General features: G+C 47.4%; 1 protein-coding gene across 1 annotated transcript in view; it reads left to right on the forward strand.

Annotated features, from left to right (window-relative positions):
- Positions 1-17,308, forward strand: part of TMEM132B (transmembrane protein 132B) — a 522,146-nt gene that overhangs the window by 820 nt on the left and 504,018 nt on the right. The window contains exon 2 of the mRNA XM_054444267.2: positions 1,604-1,808. Within this exon, the coding sequence (XP_054300242.1) occupies positions 1,736-1,808 (73 nt within the window). The 5' untranslated portion in view covers positions 1,604-1,735. The remainder of the gene's footprint in view (positions 1-1,603; positions 1,809-17,308) is intronic.

Consider the following 17,308-nt stretch of genomic DNA (forward strand, 5'->3'; position numbering starts at 1 on the left):
TTCCAAGATAAATCCATCTTATACAATTGTTGTCCTCTTGAACTTTACAGTTACCTCAGGGGTTGTGGCAGTTAAAGAAAAACGGCTGCACAATTTTTGACACTTCTTTTGGTGAGGGGCACGTCTATATCCCCTCCCCACCAATCTAGGTGGGCTGGTGACTGGTTTGTTCTATAAAGTATAGCGGAGGTGACGCTCAGTGACTTACAGGCTGGAGCAGGAAAACCAGGTAGCTCTGCCTGGTTCTTTTGGGGATGCTCACTGGCAGGAGCATGCTACCATTTAAGAAGTCTCATACCGTGAGGCACCATGCTGGAAAAGCCACGTGGAGGTGCTGTGGCCAGAACTCCCAGCAGAGCCCAGTCTTCCGGCCATCCCCACCAAGGTAGCAAGCATATGAATGGAGCCATCTTTCAGCCTCCAGATCGGCCATCTGCCAGCTGAATATCACTGAGTAACCTCAGTTGACACCGCGTGGAACGGAAGAATCACCCAGTCAAGCCCTGACTGAATTCCTGACCCATAGAATCTGCGAAATATAATAAGATCACTTTTGTTGTATGCTACTAAATTTTGGGATAGTTGTACAGCAGTCATAGTTGGAACAAGGGATTTGGTGATATAAATACAACAAGAAGGTCAGGTACAGGCACAGGGAAACTGAGGACAGCAGGAGCCTGCTTTATCTAAAGGCCGTGGATGTTAATGGAAGGCACAAGTGTGAGAGGACTGACCCTGGATCCAAGAGTCTGGGTTCAAGTCCTGGCTCAGCCAGCTGGGTCATACTGCAAGTTTTTCGACCACTCAGGGCCTCACCTCTTCCATCTGTAAAATGGGACTAACCATGAGTGGCGAATTTAGCAACAAGGGACAGGCATCTCAACCCAATGGCCAAGGGTTCAAATCCAGCCCTCAGCTGTATCTTGCTTGCTTCTCACAATCACTGTTTATTTGGATCCAATGCCAATTTAGAAATTGGGAGATTTCACAGCTTCTCTTGGAATAAAAGGGAAGATCAGGCAAGGCTGGGCCCACATTCCTTGGGTCCCCGATTGCCAGGTCAAAGTGGCTAACATGGAATGACCACCAGCATGGGCTGGGCCCTGTTTTAAGGGCTACATGTGCATTGATTCATCAGCCCTCAGACAGCCCTGCGGGGTCTGCATCATCGTCATCCCCAGGCTCTGCCAGAGGGGCCTCCCTGGGTCAATGGTGAGATCCAGAGAGCAATGAGGCCACCTCAGTGGGCACCACAGTCGGTGGGGAGGTGATAGTGAGAACAGGTCTTCTCCATCCCCTGCTGTGGTGAGACACACTTCTGCCCAAATTTAGGCACAACACTGAGGAAAGAAGGGAAGTCTCACCCGTGGCAGATTCATCTTGCATCCCTACGAGAGTGGGAGTTCATAACAAATTAACTTTGGTTACTAAAAAATAGTCATGTTTCTGCAAAGTCTACGGTGTGGGCGGAGCAGAGTGGAAACCACTCCTTGAGCAAACCCTCAGTGAGCTCTTGGGCTGTCCTGAGCACATAAAGCATCAACTCATTTAACCCTCACAAGTATCCTCAAAGAAGATGCTTTTATGATCTCTGTTTTTACAGGATGGAAACTGAGGTGCAGAGAGTTTGACCCACCCAGTGTCAGCCAGCCAACAGTAGTGGACTGGGGACTGAAGCCCGGGCAGCCTGGCTGCAGACTCCGTGAGCAGTGTGCTGTGCCACCTGTCTACGTCAATGGCCCATTTCCTCGAAAAATATCCTGGGAGAGCAGAGACGGTGCCCTTCTATGGTCCATCAGAGGCCCCAGGTAGGATGGAAACCTTGAGTGGCCTGGGGCAGGAGTCCCTGGCCTGCAGGCAAGCAGTGCTGAAGGACTGCTGGTGGGAACTGGCACTTGAAAGAAGGCATTTGAAGAGGGAGGTGGTGGGCGCTCATGTCTCACCCAGGCTGGGGCGGAGGGAACTGCAGTTTTGGTAATGACTCCTGGGTCCCCTCTGTGCCTGTTGCTAAAGTTTTTTGTCAGCCTGGGCTGTCTGGTGGCTAAAGGATATGGCGCCTATTGTGTGGTCTGCCGATCTGTCCTTTTGCAACAGGGCCTGAGACCACTGGCTTCAGGGGCTGGAGTCACAATTGTGTGGGCTTTGGGCTGGGTTCTGTTGAGCCGTTAGGGCTTAGCCACTTGGTGCCAATAATAGCTAACACTGCTCAAGTACATACCATATACTGGGCACTGTTCCAGGGCCACGATCCTGACTATAACCCTAGGAGGTAGGTGTCATCATTATTGGGATAATGATTATTTTGAAGATAGGGAATAAGACTCAAATTAAAGGAACTTGCCCAAGGTCCCATGGGCTAGGGCCAGCCCTCTGGGAAAGAGCTCCCAAGAAGGATAGAGAGACTCCCTCTTTTGATAACTCTGTTTCTCGTGGTCCTTTCTTTGGCTACTTCCTGAATATCTAGATTGATTGAAAGAAATCATACCCCAGTGAAGAAGATCAATTACATGTACGTTTTCCAAGCGCTTTGACATTGTCACAAACTCTCATATGCTTGAGCCTCTAATTAGATTTGGAGTGAGAATCATTTCATGTGTCATGAAATTTTAAAAGACAACGTTCCATGAATGGTACTTCCCATTATTCCAGCTTGATTGAAATTGTGTGTTTCTAAAAAGATGCTATTTCTACTCTTAAGACAATGGAGCTTTCAAAAGGATTCTGACTCTTAAGTCTTCTTATGTGATTTCTAGGGAAGTGGAAATTTTCAAATTTTCATAATGAGTGTGTCTTTGTGGCTTTCCTTCTTTTCGTTCTTTCTTTCTTTAAATAACCTGACTTGACAGTGTTTCTCTCTCCCTTGATGGAAACCTCAGGTTCTTGCCAAAGTGTGTATCACATAATTGCTTTCATGTTCAGACGCGGCAAGAGTGCGTTGTAAATGACCGTGACACAGATGTGACAATTCTATTAGGCCTGGGTTTTTACATGATTGACCTTGCAAATTGAATTCAGGGAAGGCAGCACTTCTGTCTGGCTGCTAGGTTTCTTGTTCCCAGTTTGGGGAGAGGCCTGGGGAGATGTGGGCTGGGATTTCCGTGCCCAGGCAGCCACCCCGGCTTGTCCTGTGCTGCATCCCTCCTTTCCATCTTGGCATCTTCCTCAGCTCTCCAAACAGGAGGCAGCAGCCCATGATTGATGGGCTCCTGCCCGCTGGGGCATTATTAGCCACTCTGTCAAGGTGACAATGTCATTTTTAATGTTCCATCTTCAGACTCAAGGCTTATTTTTAGGTTGAGAGTTAGCTAGCCTTGCCAGAGATAGAGCCACTAAAAGTTTAGGGCATGGTTCTTGACCCTGGCTTCTGGGGAGCTTGCAACAATACCGATTCTCATGAGGGTACCTTCTGGGGTGCAGGAAATGTTAGATGTCTTTATCCACGTGGTGGTTACTTGAGTTCATATATGTGTACCAAACAACTGGGCTTTGGTAAGGATGTGGAGAAACTGGAACGCTGGTGCCTTGCTGGTGGGAATGTAAATTGGGGCAGCAGCTGTGGAAACACACTGGTGGTTCCTCAAAAAGTTAAACTTATAATTACCCTGTGAGCCAGGAATTGCACTCCTAGGTATATACCCAAAAGAACTGAAAGCCAGGACACAAACAGATGCTTGTATGCTAATGTTGGTAGCAGCGTTATTCACAACCACCAAAAGGCAGAGACAGCCCAAGCTTTTGTCACTGATGAACGATAAACCAAATGTGTTCTATCCCTGCAATAGAATATTGTAGAAGATAGAAGAACTTCATTCCTTTTTTATGACTGAATAATATTCTATTGTAGGGATAGAACACATTTTATTTCATAATATTATATGAAAAGGAATGAAGTTCTGACACACACTACAGTGTACATGAACCTTGAACACGTTATCGTAAGTGACAGACACCGGTCACAAAATGACAAATACTGTATGATTCCATTTCTATGAAATACCTAGAATAGTCAAATTCATAGGGACAGAAAGTAGACCAGAGCTTATTCAGGGACAGGGAGAGAGAAGGAATGGGGAGGGCATGTTTAATGGGTACATAGTTTTTGTTTAGGATGATGAAAAGGTTCTAGAAATGGATGGTGGTGACTTTTGCATAACACTGTGAATGTACTTAATGCCACTGAACCGTACACTTAAAAATGGGTAAAGTGGCAAGTTTTATGTTATGTATATTTTACCGTAATAAAAATATTTGAGATGTACAGTTAAAATTTTTGCTATGGACTATAAATGTATGTTATACCTGAATTGTAAAATACCGATTTCCAGGCCCTACTCCCAGGGATTCTGATTTTTTTTAATGTTTTAGACGGAGCCTCACTTTGTCGCTCAGGCTGGAGTGCAGTGCTGCGATATTGGCTCACTGCAACCCTCTGCCTCCCAGGTTCAAGTGATTCTCGTGCCTCAGTCTCCCGAGTAGCTGGGATTACAGGCGCGCACCAACATGCCTGGCTAATTTTTGTGTTTTTAATAGAGACGGGGTCTCACCATGTTTCCCAGGCTTGTCTCGGACTCCTGACTTCAGGTGATGATTTGAATAGTTTGGGGAAAAGTCTAGGCATCAGTATCTTTAAAAACTTACCATGAGGAATTTATAGTTGAGGAAAAGGGGCAAAACTTAGGCATGCAAACCCCTCAAGAATAAGAATTGTGGAATCAAGGCTAGGCCCTGTGTTCTATGAAGGCCAATGAGTTGTGAGTGGAAGGGATGTGTCATTTCTAGGCCACAGCACTTAATTGCTGATGTAAGAGTCTCCAAAGCTCTCTTTTCCCTTTGGTAATGTTTGACATGGGGGCTGCCGCGTCCACCTGGTCCTGAGTGATACAGGTTCTGACATTGGGCCTGGAATGATGAATGGGATTGAAGGATTACAGGAATTGAGTGATCCTATGTAACCTCATAAGTGGGGCAACAGGATCAAGGAAACTCATACATGGGGAAAGCTTTGTGAATTTCTTGGCCTTTTCCTCATGGTCACCAAATGGCTGCTGCAGCTCCAGCACCACATCCTCACACACTTAAAGCAATGAGGTGGCCAGTGCGGTGAGAATTCTCTTTGAAGCCCATTCTTATTTTGCCAGGGGAAAATTTATCCCCAGAAAGATCCTCAGCAGCCTTCTCCTCCATTTCATTGGCTAGAACTGTGTCTCTTGGCCACTGCTAGCTCTAGGGGAAACTGGGAAGCACGTATCTGTATTCTTTTCCTTTCCTTTTTGTGTTTTGACATAATTTCAAATTAAAGAAAAGTTTCAATAATAACATAAACAGTTCTAGATATTCTTCACTCAAACTGCCGAAGTGTTGGTATCATGTGATGTTTGTTTAATCTTTTTCTCTCTCCCTACATACACACACATGCATACATACACACATGTGTTTTTTTTTCTGAATGGTTTGAGTCAACTGCAGACACAATGTCCCTTTGTCCCTAAATACTCCATTGTGAATTCCTAAAAACGAGGATATTCTCTTACATAGCCATAGCACAATCATCAGGAAATTAACATGGAAACTACTATCATCTAATCTACTAACCTTTTTCAGATCCTGCCTGTTGTCTTAATAATGTCCTTTGGCCAGGCACGGTGGCTCACGTCTGTAATCCCAGCACTTTGGGTGGCCGAGGCGGGTGGATCACGAGGTCAGGAGATCGAGACCATCCTGGCTAACATGGTGAAACCCTGTCTTTACTAAAAATACAAAAAATTGGCGGGCGTGGTGGCGGGTACCTGTAGTCCCAGCTACTCGGGAGGCTGAGGCAGGAGAATGGCATGAACCCGGGAGGCGGAGCTTGCAGTGGGGCGAGACGGCGCCACTGCACTCCAGCCTGGGCAACAGAGAGAGGCTCCGTCTCAAAAAAAAAAAAAAAAAAAAAGTCCTTTATAGCAGAATAGAGGCCCAGATCACACAGTGCACTCTATTGAAACATCTCTTTATTCTCCGTGAATCAGAAGAACTTCCTGGGACTTTCTTTGCCTTCCATGACTTTGATGTTTTCGAGAGGACAGGCCAGTGTCTTTGCAGCATGCTCTTCACATTGGGTGGTCTGATGGCTCCTGATGTTTGGATTCAGTTATGAACTTTTGGCAGGACTGTGTGGAGGTGGTGCTGAGGCCTTTTTGGTAGGTCATATCAGAGGCCACACATCAGAGTCCCAATAGTGGGACTAATGCTCTTTATTAATCATGGGACTGATGCTCATTAGTCCCATTATTGGGGATGTTAACTTTGGTTGCTTGGGTAAGGTGGGGCTTCCAGGCCTCTCCACTGTGAAGTTACTATTTAGGTATTGAATTTGTTTACCTCGATTGTGGGAACGGCTATTGGGTTGCCAACTGCAGAGTCCGCTATACTCTTGCTGATCTGAGTGTGGGACCTGTGGTTCCTCTGTTATTCATCTTGAGTGGCGGGAAAGGAGGTCTTCAGAAGCAGCAGATTCAATATTCTCTTTTTAGCTACACTTTCTAAGAACCTCTGGATGTCAGGCTCTCAGACAAGGCCCCACAGAATATAGAGAGTAATGGATAGCACTGTCTACCCTAAGGAACTTCCTGCCCAACAGGAGGGAAGGAACAAGTATTTCTTGTTTACCTACTGCCTGCCAAGCCTCGAGTTAGCCACTCACATCCACCATCTCCTTCAAATTAGTGTATCAGCTTTGGGAGTCCAGTGCTGTTACCTGGGTAATGATTTGTGGGGCTTTATTCCTTTCAAACCAGAGGAACCATTCATAGCTTTCTCCTATTCCTGGGTCTGCCTCACTTCACCTCACTTGAGTACAGTTTTTTTAAAAAAGAATCTGAAATTTTTTTTTATATCAAGTGTTTCAAGGATCTAATTATGAACTTCATTATAAGTGTTCATTAGTTATATTTTGTTCAATTACTTTAACAAGTTGCCAAATGGAACACAAAGCTGGCAATTATCATTATGTAATTGTAATGAGACACTCAAATTGGGTTATAGAACGTTGTCTTTGCTGGCGTATTTTTCCTTCAGAGGAAGACAAACCAAAGGCAGTGGCTGGGCCTAGTTCTGCTCACTGGCTCCATCCAAGCTGTGCGGGGTGGAAAGAAGCCTCCTTTGATGTACAAAGGTCAAGTTTGGAAAAACAAAAACGTTTAAGTATGGTACTCAAAATGTTTTAGATGATGAGTATTATATCTCATAGTAATATAAATATAAATATAAATATAAATTTGCCGGACCTCGCTGTGATAGCTGCCGTCAGATTCATGTCAGGGGCTGAAGGCTTTTCTTCCCAGTTCTGCTTCCTCCACCTTTTATCTTTCACAGGAATCACCCCCAATATCCCTTGTCCTCCTGGCCTCCTCTCAGGGTGTGCTTCTCAGCAACCCAAGAACACTCCAGGGGCATTTTCCAAGAAGCTGGCCTTCTCGGAACCAAGGGTTCTAGCAAAACTCCCAAGCCTGACTCTCATTGGTGGAAATTAGGGTACCCGGCTTGTCTCAAACCCTCCCTGTGAATCTGATTGGCTAGGCTTGGGTCACGTGACCACTCATGGTCGGGAGCATCCCTTTTCAATAACATCCCTTTGTAGTTCACCAAATGAGAGCTGCCTCCTCCTCTCAGCAGGGAAGGGAACGGCTGCTGTGCAGGCAGAAACCGTGGCTCCCCCTTGGCCCCCATGGCAGGCTGTGAGTGCAGAAGGCCTGGCCCTTGGCCAGCTTGTCACATCACCTGTTTTGGGACTCAGTGTCCACGTCTAGAAAATGGGGGCACATGCCAAATGGATTCCTGCCCTGGTTCTTCATGGGGCCTTTGTGAGCAGCCTGGGAACAGCCTGCTGAGGCATGGCTCTGGGAGAGGACTCTGTCACAGCGCTCTTCCTGCTCTGGGTCTGACCAGGCTGGAGGAAGGACTTGTTAACTGTCCCAGCCATGGCCGTGTGTGTGTGTGTGTGTGTGTGTGTGTGTGTGTGTGTGTGTGTGTGTGTGTGTGTGTGTGTTGGGGGATGGGTAGGGATGGGGATGGGGGCAGGTGAGAGGGGAAGGGGTTCACCTCCTTGCACTAGAACCTTCTGCCTTCCTCCAAAGGCCCCCGATTCAAGGCCAGCTTCCAATGAGGGAGACAGAAACGTGTGCTTCACAGATGCTCCTCTGGAAACCATGGTGACAGCCCCAAATGTGATTTAGTGACACCCTTCTGTTGTCTTAGGTCACCCGCCAGAAATGCCAAGCTGAGGAAGGAGCAGGGGAAGCTGTTGAAACAAATGTGCATAATTAGGACTGTTGTCTCCTGCTATGGTCTGAAGATTCATATGTGGAAACCTAATCCCTACCTTGGGGGTATTAAGAGGTGGGGCCTTTGGGAGCTGACGAGGTCATGAGGGCCCCACTGTCATGATTGGGATTAGTGCCCTCATAAAGGAGGCCCAAGGGAGCTTGTTCACCCCTTCCACCAAGCAAAGATGCTGCAAGAAGGGGCCACGTGTGATGCAGAGGGTGGGCCCTCATGGAATCTGCTGCCAGATTGACCTTGGACTGCCCAGCCTCCAGAACTGTGAGCGATAAATTTCTGTTGCTTATAAATGACCCACTAAGGCATTTTGTTGTGGCATCCTGAATAGACTAACACATCTCCCAAGGGAGAGTTCTTCCTTTAAATTTTTGCTTTTTTGGTTTCTTAAAAACAATATTTTAAAATTCAGTTTCTGTATAGTATTCCATTGTATGAATCTTGTGTAATTTATGCCCCTCCCTTATTAATGGACATTTGGGTTGTTCCTCATTCTTGTTCACCTTTGACACCTTAATAGGAGGGCCCCACCTTCCTTTGCAAGGCTGGGCATGGTGGCTGGGAGAGAGGGAAGCACAGCCATGGCTTTATCTGTCCCAGGAACTTTGTCCCAGGGTGCCCTGACACATCCCATCTCTCCTTGTCACGGGGTGTCCTCGACACTGTCTGTCTCTCTTACAGTCGCTGCTACTCAGTTTCTCTCCTTACAACTCTCTCTTGCTCACTCTCAATCTGTTTTGTTGTCTTTTTGTCTCTCTCTCCCCCTTTCCCCCTCTCTGTCTCTGTGTTTCTCTTTCTCACTCTTCTCTGTCTCTCTCTATCTCTCTCTCCTCTTTGATTTCCCTTTTCTTTTTCTTTTTCTTTTTTTTTTTTTTTGAGACAGAGTCTTGCTCTGTCGCCCAGGTTGGAGTGCAGTGGCATGATCTTGGCTCACTGCAAGCTCCGCCTCCCGGGTTCACGCCATTCTCCTGCCTCAGCCTCCTGATTTCCCTTTTCTATAAGTCTCTCTCTGTTTTTCTATCGCTGTCTCTATTTCTCACTATCTCTTTGTCTTTTTCTCCCTTCCCCTCTTTCTACGTCTCTCCCTTTCTTTCCCTGTTTCTCTTTCTGTTTTTCTATTTCTCTCTCTCTGTCTCTCTATTTCTGTCTGTCTCCATTTCTCTCTGTGTCTGCTCTGTCTTTCTCTGTCTCTCCCTCCCTCCCTCTCTGCTGATGTCTGCTCACAGCTCTGCTAACAGCATCCATCTGGGCTCCATGCTGTTCGTGTGAGCCTCTTCCGGATGGTACGATGGATTTGAGTTGATAGCATGGTGTGCTAATGACACAGAGCTAATTCTTAATAATGGTGAAATGTGATTAAAAAAAAAAAAAAGAAAACCCTCATCTGGGTCAGCTCAATACCTGGCCATAATGGCACTATCTGCAGCAGTCCTGGCCACTGTCACCTGAACAGATGTGATTGTACTAGAGCTGGGTAGACCTGCAGCCTTGTTCCCCTCCTGGTGTGGCTTCAGAGTTTGGAAAGTCAGGGTTATTCGAATCCAGGGCTGGAGAGCTGCAAAGACCAGAATCCCTCCCACAGAAGCTCGAGTCACAAGGGAGCTTATTGTAAGTGCCGCAGCCACAGATCCGGGTTCACAGACACAGGTGTGCATCAAATGGGACCCGTCAGTTGGGAGACCTGGGTGTGAGCAACAAAGGCAGACTCCAGCTGACTCAAGTGGAAAAGGAATTGATTGAAACAACACCTGGAGAGCTCGCAGAGTTGTTGAGAAACTGCAAAAATAGACTCCAAAGAGGACGTGCAGACAAAGGGAAGCATGCCACGGAATTCGCCTGATGAGGCCATCGCTACCACTGCTGCCGGGCAATGGGCGACAGAGCCAGAGAACATCAGAGCCGATCATCACCGCCGCCCTGCTGTCCCTGGATATTCGACATTGTTGCTGCCACCGGAATAGCTTCTCCCTGTCTCTGCTTCTTCAGATCAATTGCTCCAGATTCCAAGTCTGGTTGGCCGATCTCTGTCACAAGCTAATACCCTCATTGGAAGGGTGGCAAGGCATTAAGTGCGTGGATGCTGGAGCCAGACTGGATTTGAATCCGGGCTCTGCCACATATCTGTGTGAGCCTGGATGCCATGCATGCCTCAGCTTGCTCATCTACAAAATGGGGATAGTGTAGTCACGCCTACCTCTGTGGGGGGAGGGGGCTATGTGAACTAAATAACAGAATATATGTGAAGCATGTAGAAGAGGTGACTGAGTAAGCATTTTAAGTTTTAGCTATTACCATTATTATTATTATTATTTTGAGATGGAGTCTCGCTCTGTCGCCAGGCTGGAGTGCAGTGGCATGCTCTCGGCTCACTGCAACTTCTGCCTCCTGGGTTCAAGCGATTCTCCTGCCTTAGCCTCTGGAGTAGCTGGGACTGTAGGCACGCCACCACACCCAGCTAATATTTGTATTTTTAGTAGACACAGGGTTTCGCCATGTTGGCTAGGATGGTCTTGATCTCTTGACCTCGTGATCCGCCCGCCTCAGCCTCCCAAAGTGCTGGGATTATAGGCGTGAGCCACCGCGCCCAGCCTACCATTATTATTTTAAAATTATTTGGCATTTATTGTGCGAGGCAGCTGCTGTTTCTCATGAAGACTCAGACAGTGGGGGATTCTCCAAATGTATGGAGGGGGACACACAAGACAGGTGTCTACCGCAGCAATTCCTGTTCCTTTTTCTACCACTCAGATTTATTTCTATTTTGAGCCCTGATTCCTCTGTGATTTCAAAAAATCCCAGTCAATCTGGAGTCCTATACCTGTTCCCTAGCTTTGTTTTTGAAAGATTAAATTGGAACGTCTTGAAGCAGAGCTTTCACTCTCCAGTTTACTGCAGTCTAGTCCACTCCCTATTGCCCTACACTGGCCCTGTTTCACTCACATACGGTACTTAGCCTGATTCCCATGGACATTGTCACTTTATGATTCCAGAACCAAAGAGCTAGGGTCTTTGAAAAACAAAAGGAAGAAGGCCGGGCGCGGTGGCTCACGCCTTTAATCCCAGCACTTTGGGGGGCCGAGGCAGGCAGATCATGAGGTCAGGAGATCGAGACCATCCTGGCTAACACGGTGAAACCCCGTCTCTACTAAAAATGTAAAAAAAGCCGGGCATGGTGGTGGGTGCCTGTAGTCCCAACTACTCGGGAGGCTGAGGCAGGAGAATGGTGTGAACCTGGGAGGCGGAGGTTGCAGTGAGCTGAGATCGTGCCACTGCACTCCAGCCTGGGCAACAGAGCAAGACTGTCTCAAAAAAAAAGAAAAAAAAGAAAAACAAAAGGAAGCTGAGCGTGGTGGCTCACACCTGTAATCCCAGCACTTTGGGGTGCCGAGGCGGGTGGATCATTTGAGATCAGGAGTTTGAGACCAGCCTGGCCAACATGGTGAAACCCTGTCTCTACTAAAAATACAAAAATTAGCTGGGCGTGGTGGTACACGCCTGTAATCCCAGCTACTCAGGAGGCTGAGGCAGGAGAATCGCTTGAACCCAGGAAGACAGAGGTTGCAGTGAGCCAAGATCGCACCACTGCACTCCAGCCTGGGCAACACAGCAAGACTCCATTTCAAAAAAAAAAAAAAAAAGAAACAAAAACAAAAGGATGAAACTTAAAACTTTTGTATCTGCTTTTGTGAAAGTCACATCCCTGCCCCGAGCCAGTAATCACAGATCTATTATCTGCTAGACAGGGGGAAAGAATACAAAGCCCACATGATACTACCCAGCCTCATGAGGATATCGGGGTCTCACACGGGGCCCCAGTGCAGGACACACAGCTTGGCCTCCTGGGAACTGGACAGTCAACAGCACCTGCTGTCTCTTTGCTGCTTTCTCTGGGGCTTCTGGTTTCTTGCCTCTCCTGTTGTCTGTGCCTCTGATTCTTTTCCTTCTCCTTGAGGTTAATTCTATGGGCCTGAACCCACTGCTCCACTCCCTTTGTTGTGAAATGAGTCCCCGAGCAATATTCTGGCGGGCTTCTCATCTGTTTCAGTCACAGGGACCTTGGGACAGTTAGTCTCTGCCAAACCTCCTACAGGCCAGGGCTTGCTGACCACAGGCACATCGTGTGGTCCTTTATGGCAGGTATGCTCGCACTGCGTCTGAAGGTTGGGCACTGCCTCTTGGCTTCTGCTCTTGGGAGCTCATATCAATGGTGGGCACACCCCCGATCCATCATACTTGGCCTACAAAGGAGAAAGCCACAGACCTTCTAAGGATGCAGGTGTTCCCCCTATGAATGTATTTCTCAGCTCCTTCATAGAGAAAACATTTTCTGGGGTCTCCTGGGGGATGTAGTTGGTGGGTGGGTGTGCAGGTTGCCATGGTAAATCCTTTCAACACTCCGATCTCCCTAAGCCTTTGGATTCCCTCCTCCATAGCATGCCAGGGTAGCTTTGGCATCTCTGCTCACTAAACTTAGGCCACCACGGAGTCCTAGTTCCAGCCACCAACCAAGTAAGCTTTGAGAGCCACCTCCAGCTAAGGAAACTAACACGTGATATCCAAAATCTTAGTGCACCTCGGTCAGTGAGTTCAGTCTGCTCCTGTTCTTCTGTCTGCCTTGGTCTGACACCCTCACATACTCCTTAGGTTTCTGCCAATATATATTGGCAAAATCTTGCAGGTCTCTTGGTGTAAAAGCTATCTCATTTGAGGCCATAGTGAGTACTAAAAATCTAAGATTCTACTTATGAGTCTGGTGCCAACAGGTAGTAGTTGTGGTGGGTCTGAAGGAGAATGGGCATCTCCTCATGTGAGATTGTCTTACAGTTTTCAAGAAAAGGACAGCTAGTCTCCTTAGACACAACAGAGCAAGCTCCTTCCTTTGGCAACAGAGGCTCAGAGTGACTTGTGGGTTCAAGATTCTCAGTTTCATCTGAGTCCCACCAGATGTCCCCATTCTAAGCTTCAGCATCCCTTTTATTGTCCTACCTTTTTTTTTTTTTTTTTTGGAGATGGAGTCTTGCTCTATGGCCCAGGTTAGAGTGCAATGGCACGATCTCGGTTCACTGCAACCTCTGCCTCCCAGGTTCAAGCGATTCTCCTGCCTTAGCCTCCCAAGTAGCTGGGATTACAGGCACCCACCACCACGTCTGGCTAAATTTTGTATTTTTAGTAGAGATGAGGTTTCGCCCTGTTGGCCAGGCTGGTCTCAAACTCCTGACCTCAGGTGATCCACCTGCCTTGGCCTCCCAAAGTGCTGGGTTTACAGGCCTGAGCCACCGCGCCTGGCCTTAATGTCCTACCTTTCACATGAGAAATGTGGTGAGGCTGTGAATCCACCTGGTGTAATTCCATAAGCCACACAATTCAATTGTGTTTTTTATTTTCAGTAGCACTAGCTCTGGCTAATGTAAATAAACCAGGCTACAATAAATAAGAATTTTCACTGAGGGCATCAGGGAAGCTCTTTGGCCCTAGGACTGTGCTTTGATATGAGTTAAGGGACCTGAGATTGCATTTTATTTTCCTGTAGGTGCTCCAGTGCACACAGAAGCATCCATCCCACACTGCAGCCCTTGAGGGCATCATCACGGGCATCATATCAAGTGCCTCAGCCACCTACCTTCCCAAGGCATGTGCTTCAGTCAGCACTTTGTCAGAACCAACCACAGGTGATGGTGTGACTGATTCTCTGTGATGGCACTGCATGCTGTGGGTCACTGGTGTCCCATTTCACATGATCAAAATCCCAGCATGGCACTCAACTCCAAAGGCATGATGAGTCTCCAAATCCCACTCCTGGAGGTCTGTATGTATCTAGAACCACTTTCTTAACTAGTTCTGTATCAGCCAGGGTCCAATCAGGAGACCCTGACTGATTCCACATTGGTAATTTGAACTGGGACAGTCCAATATATAGAATTATTGCTGGGCATGTTGGCTCACACATGTAATCCCAGCACTTTGGGAGGCCAAGGCGGGAGGACACTTGAAGCCAGGAGTTTGAGACCAGCCTGGGTCTCTACAAAAAATAAAAAAACAGTTGGGCATAGTGATGCGTGCCTGTAGTCCCAGATACTTGGGAATCTGAGGTGGGAGAATCGCTTCAGCCTAGGAGACTGAGGATGCAGTTAGCTATGATAGCATCACTGCACTCCAGCCTGGGTGACACAGCAAGACCTTGTCTCAAAAAAAAAAAAAAAAAAAAAAAAAGACAACAGTGCTGGGTGTGGTGGCTCACACCTGTAATCCCAGCACTTTGGGAGGCTGAGGCAGGTGAATCACCTAAGGTCAGGAGTTTGAGACCAGCCTGGCCAGCATAGCAAAACCTCCTCTCTACTAAAAATACAAAAATTAGCTGGGTGTAGTGGCACCTGTCTGTAGTTCCAGCTGCTGGGGAGGCTGAGGCAGGAGAATTGCTTGAACCTGGGAGGTGGAGATTGCAGCGAGCCGAGATAGCACCATTGCACTCCAGCCTGTGTGACAAAGAGAGACTGTCTCACACACACACACACACACACACACACAAGACAAGACAACAAAAAAAGAATTATTAACTAGTAAGATGTGCTTAACTTACTAATGGAGTCAAAGAGGACTCTAAGGGGTCTAGAAGTATTAGGTATAAAAAGGTTACTACTGCCAGGTGTGGTGGCTCACACCTGCAATCCCAACACTTTGGGAGGCCGAGGTGGGTGGATCACAAGGTCAGGAGTTCGAGACCAGCCTGGCCAACATGGTGAAACCCCGTCTCTACTAAAAATATGAAAACTAGCTGAGTATGGTGGCACATGCCTGTAGTCCCAGCTACTCGGGGGGTTGAGGCAGGAGAATCGCTTGAACCTGGGAGGCAGAGGTTTCGGTGAGCCGAGATTGCACCACTGTGCTCCAGCCTGGGCAACAGAGGGAGACTATGTCTCAAAAAAAAAAAAAAAAAAAAAAGGTTATTAAAAAGGTTATTACTCCCTCTAGACTGAGGGGAAATGGAGAGTGAAGAATATGGAACTATTCTAGTCCCTGAGACCAAGAACGAGTCCACTCCGAAGAGAATGTAGCTACTACAAGAACGTGCAGTTTGCTGGATGAGGACACTGTCAGACGATGAAGCCTGCAGCTGGTCCATATACACCATCTGCTATTGCCAGAGCATGTGAGTGGCCACAGCTGTTCTCTAAGAAATGCCTACCAGGTGGAGAGAGCACGGTTCAAGGGCAGAGTCAAAGGTGGTTGCTTGAAGCTGCTCGCTGGGTGGGGCGAGGATGGCCTGAGGGGATGGCTGGAGCTCCTGCAGAAGTGGCCACTGTGTGGGGAGAGTGTAGCTGAGGGTCCCTCAGGGGTACTGTGGAAATGGCCACCAAGTGGGAGAGCATGACCTGAGAGGGTCACAGAAGCTGGCCTGAGAGCTGCTGGTAGAAGAGCTGCTTGCAGTAGGAGAGGAGAACAGGAAGCTAGAGTGGACGGGCTCTCTTGCTGTATAGCTGCACAGTGTAACCCATGCCTTCTACGGACAAAACCGAACATTCTACCAGCTGGCAAAGGAGAAATGTTTCCAGGCCTCAGCTCCAGGATCACCAACCATGGCAAAGAAGGATGGGTTTGGAGCTGAGTGACAATAAATTGACAAGTGGAACAGGAAGAAGGACCCAAGAGGCTGGGAGGAGAGGTTTGGGGAGAGTTTGGAGAAATGAAAGGAGGTATGGAATGTGAAGGACATGGATCAGGGAGGGGAGGAGAATTTTAAGAAATATTTCTGTGGACCATGTGTTGCCTTGATAGCATTGAAGAAATGCAAATAGGGGGCCGGGCGCGGTGGCTCACACCTGTAATCCCAGTACTTTGGGAGGCCGAGGCGGGCGGATCACGAGGTCAGGAGATCGAGACCATCCTGGCTAACACGGTGAAACCCCGTCTCTACTAAAAATACAAAAAATTAGCCAGGCGTGGTGGCAGGCGCCTGTGGTCCCAGCTACTCGGGAGGCTGAGGCAGGAGAATGGCGTGAACCCGGGAGGTGGAGGTTGCAGTGAGTCAAGATCACGCCACTGCACTCCAGCCTGGATGACAGAGCAAGATTCCATCTCAAAAAAAAAAAAAAGGAGAAATGCAAATAAGGACCGTAAGTTATGTTGGAATTCCCTTTTGGTTGATGGGCAGTGTTACACTGACCACAACTACTTTGAGACTGGAATACTTGGGTCCTGGGTTTCTAAGTGGGTTATGACGGTTTTCTCTTAGCCTAAAGCAGAAATTTACAATGAAAGTTTTTCTTTTTAGGTTTATTAGAGCTGCCCCAGCAATCTTGTTTTATATTATGGGTTCTTGTCTCTCCGTAAGTTGGACTGGAAATTTGGAAGTCCAGGTTTTAGTATTTATTTATTTATTGAGACGAAGTCTTGCTCTGTCACCCAGGCTGGGGTGCAGTGGCATGATATAGCTCATAGCAGCCTTAACCTCTTGGGCTCAAGTGATCCTTCTGCCTCAGCCTCATAGGCAGCTGGGACCACAGGCATGCACCACCATGCCCAGCTAATTTTTATATATTTTTTGTAAAGATGGGGTCTCACTATATTGTCCAGACTGGTCTTGAATTCCTGGGCTCAAGTTATCCTCCCACCTTGGGCTCCCAAAGTGCCAGGATAACAGGTGGGAATGCCTGTGCCTGGCCCAGGTTTTAGTTCTGAGTTTCAAGTTTCATTGCATAGTGGTGTGATGCTGGGGCAGGTTACTTAATCTCTCTGAATCTCAGATTTTTTGCCTAATGTGGGGGATACAAAGTCTGCCCATGCAAACTCTCAGGGGATATTGCCATGATGAGGTTGGATAATGGGTATGCAATTGCTTTGGGCAAAAGACAAAGTTTCATTCACTTAAGTGAAGCTGTTTGTACCCATACAGTCAGCATATTAGCAAGAAATGTTTTTGCTTGCAAACACTAGGAAACCCCACCACTGTGGCGTAGTTAGGATTTATTTTTCTCATATACCAAGAATTCTAGAG

This window comes from Pongo pygmaeus, chromosome 10 (genome assembly GCF_028885625.2).
Source record: "Pongo pygmaeus isolate AG05252 chromosome 10, NHGRI_mPonPyg2-v2.0_pri, whole genome shotgun sequence".
Taxonomy (NCBI): Eukaryota; Metazoa; Chordata; class Mammalia; order Primates; family Hominidae; genus Pongo; species Pongo pygmaeus.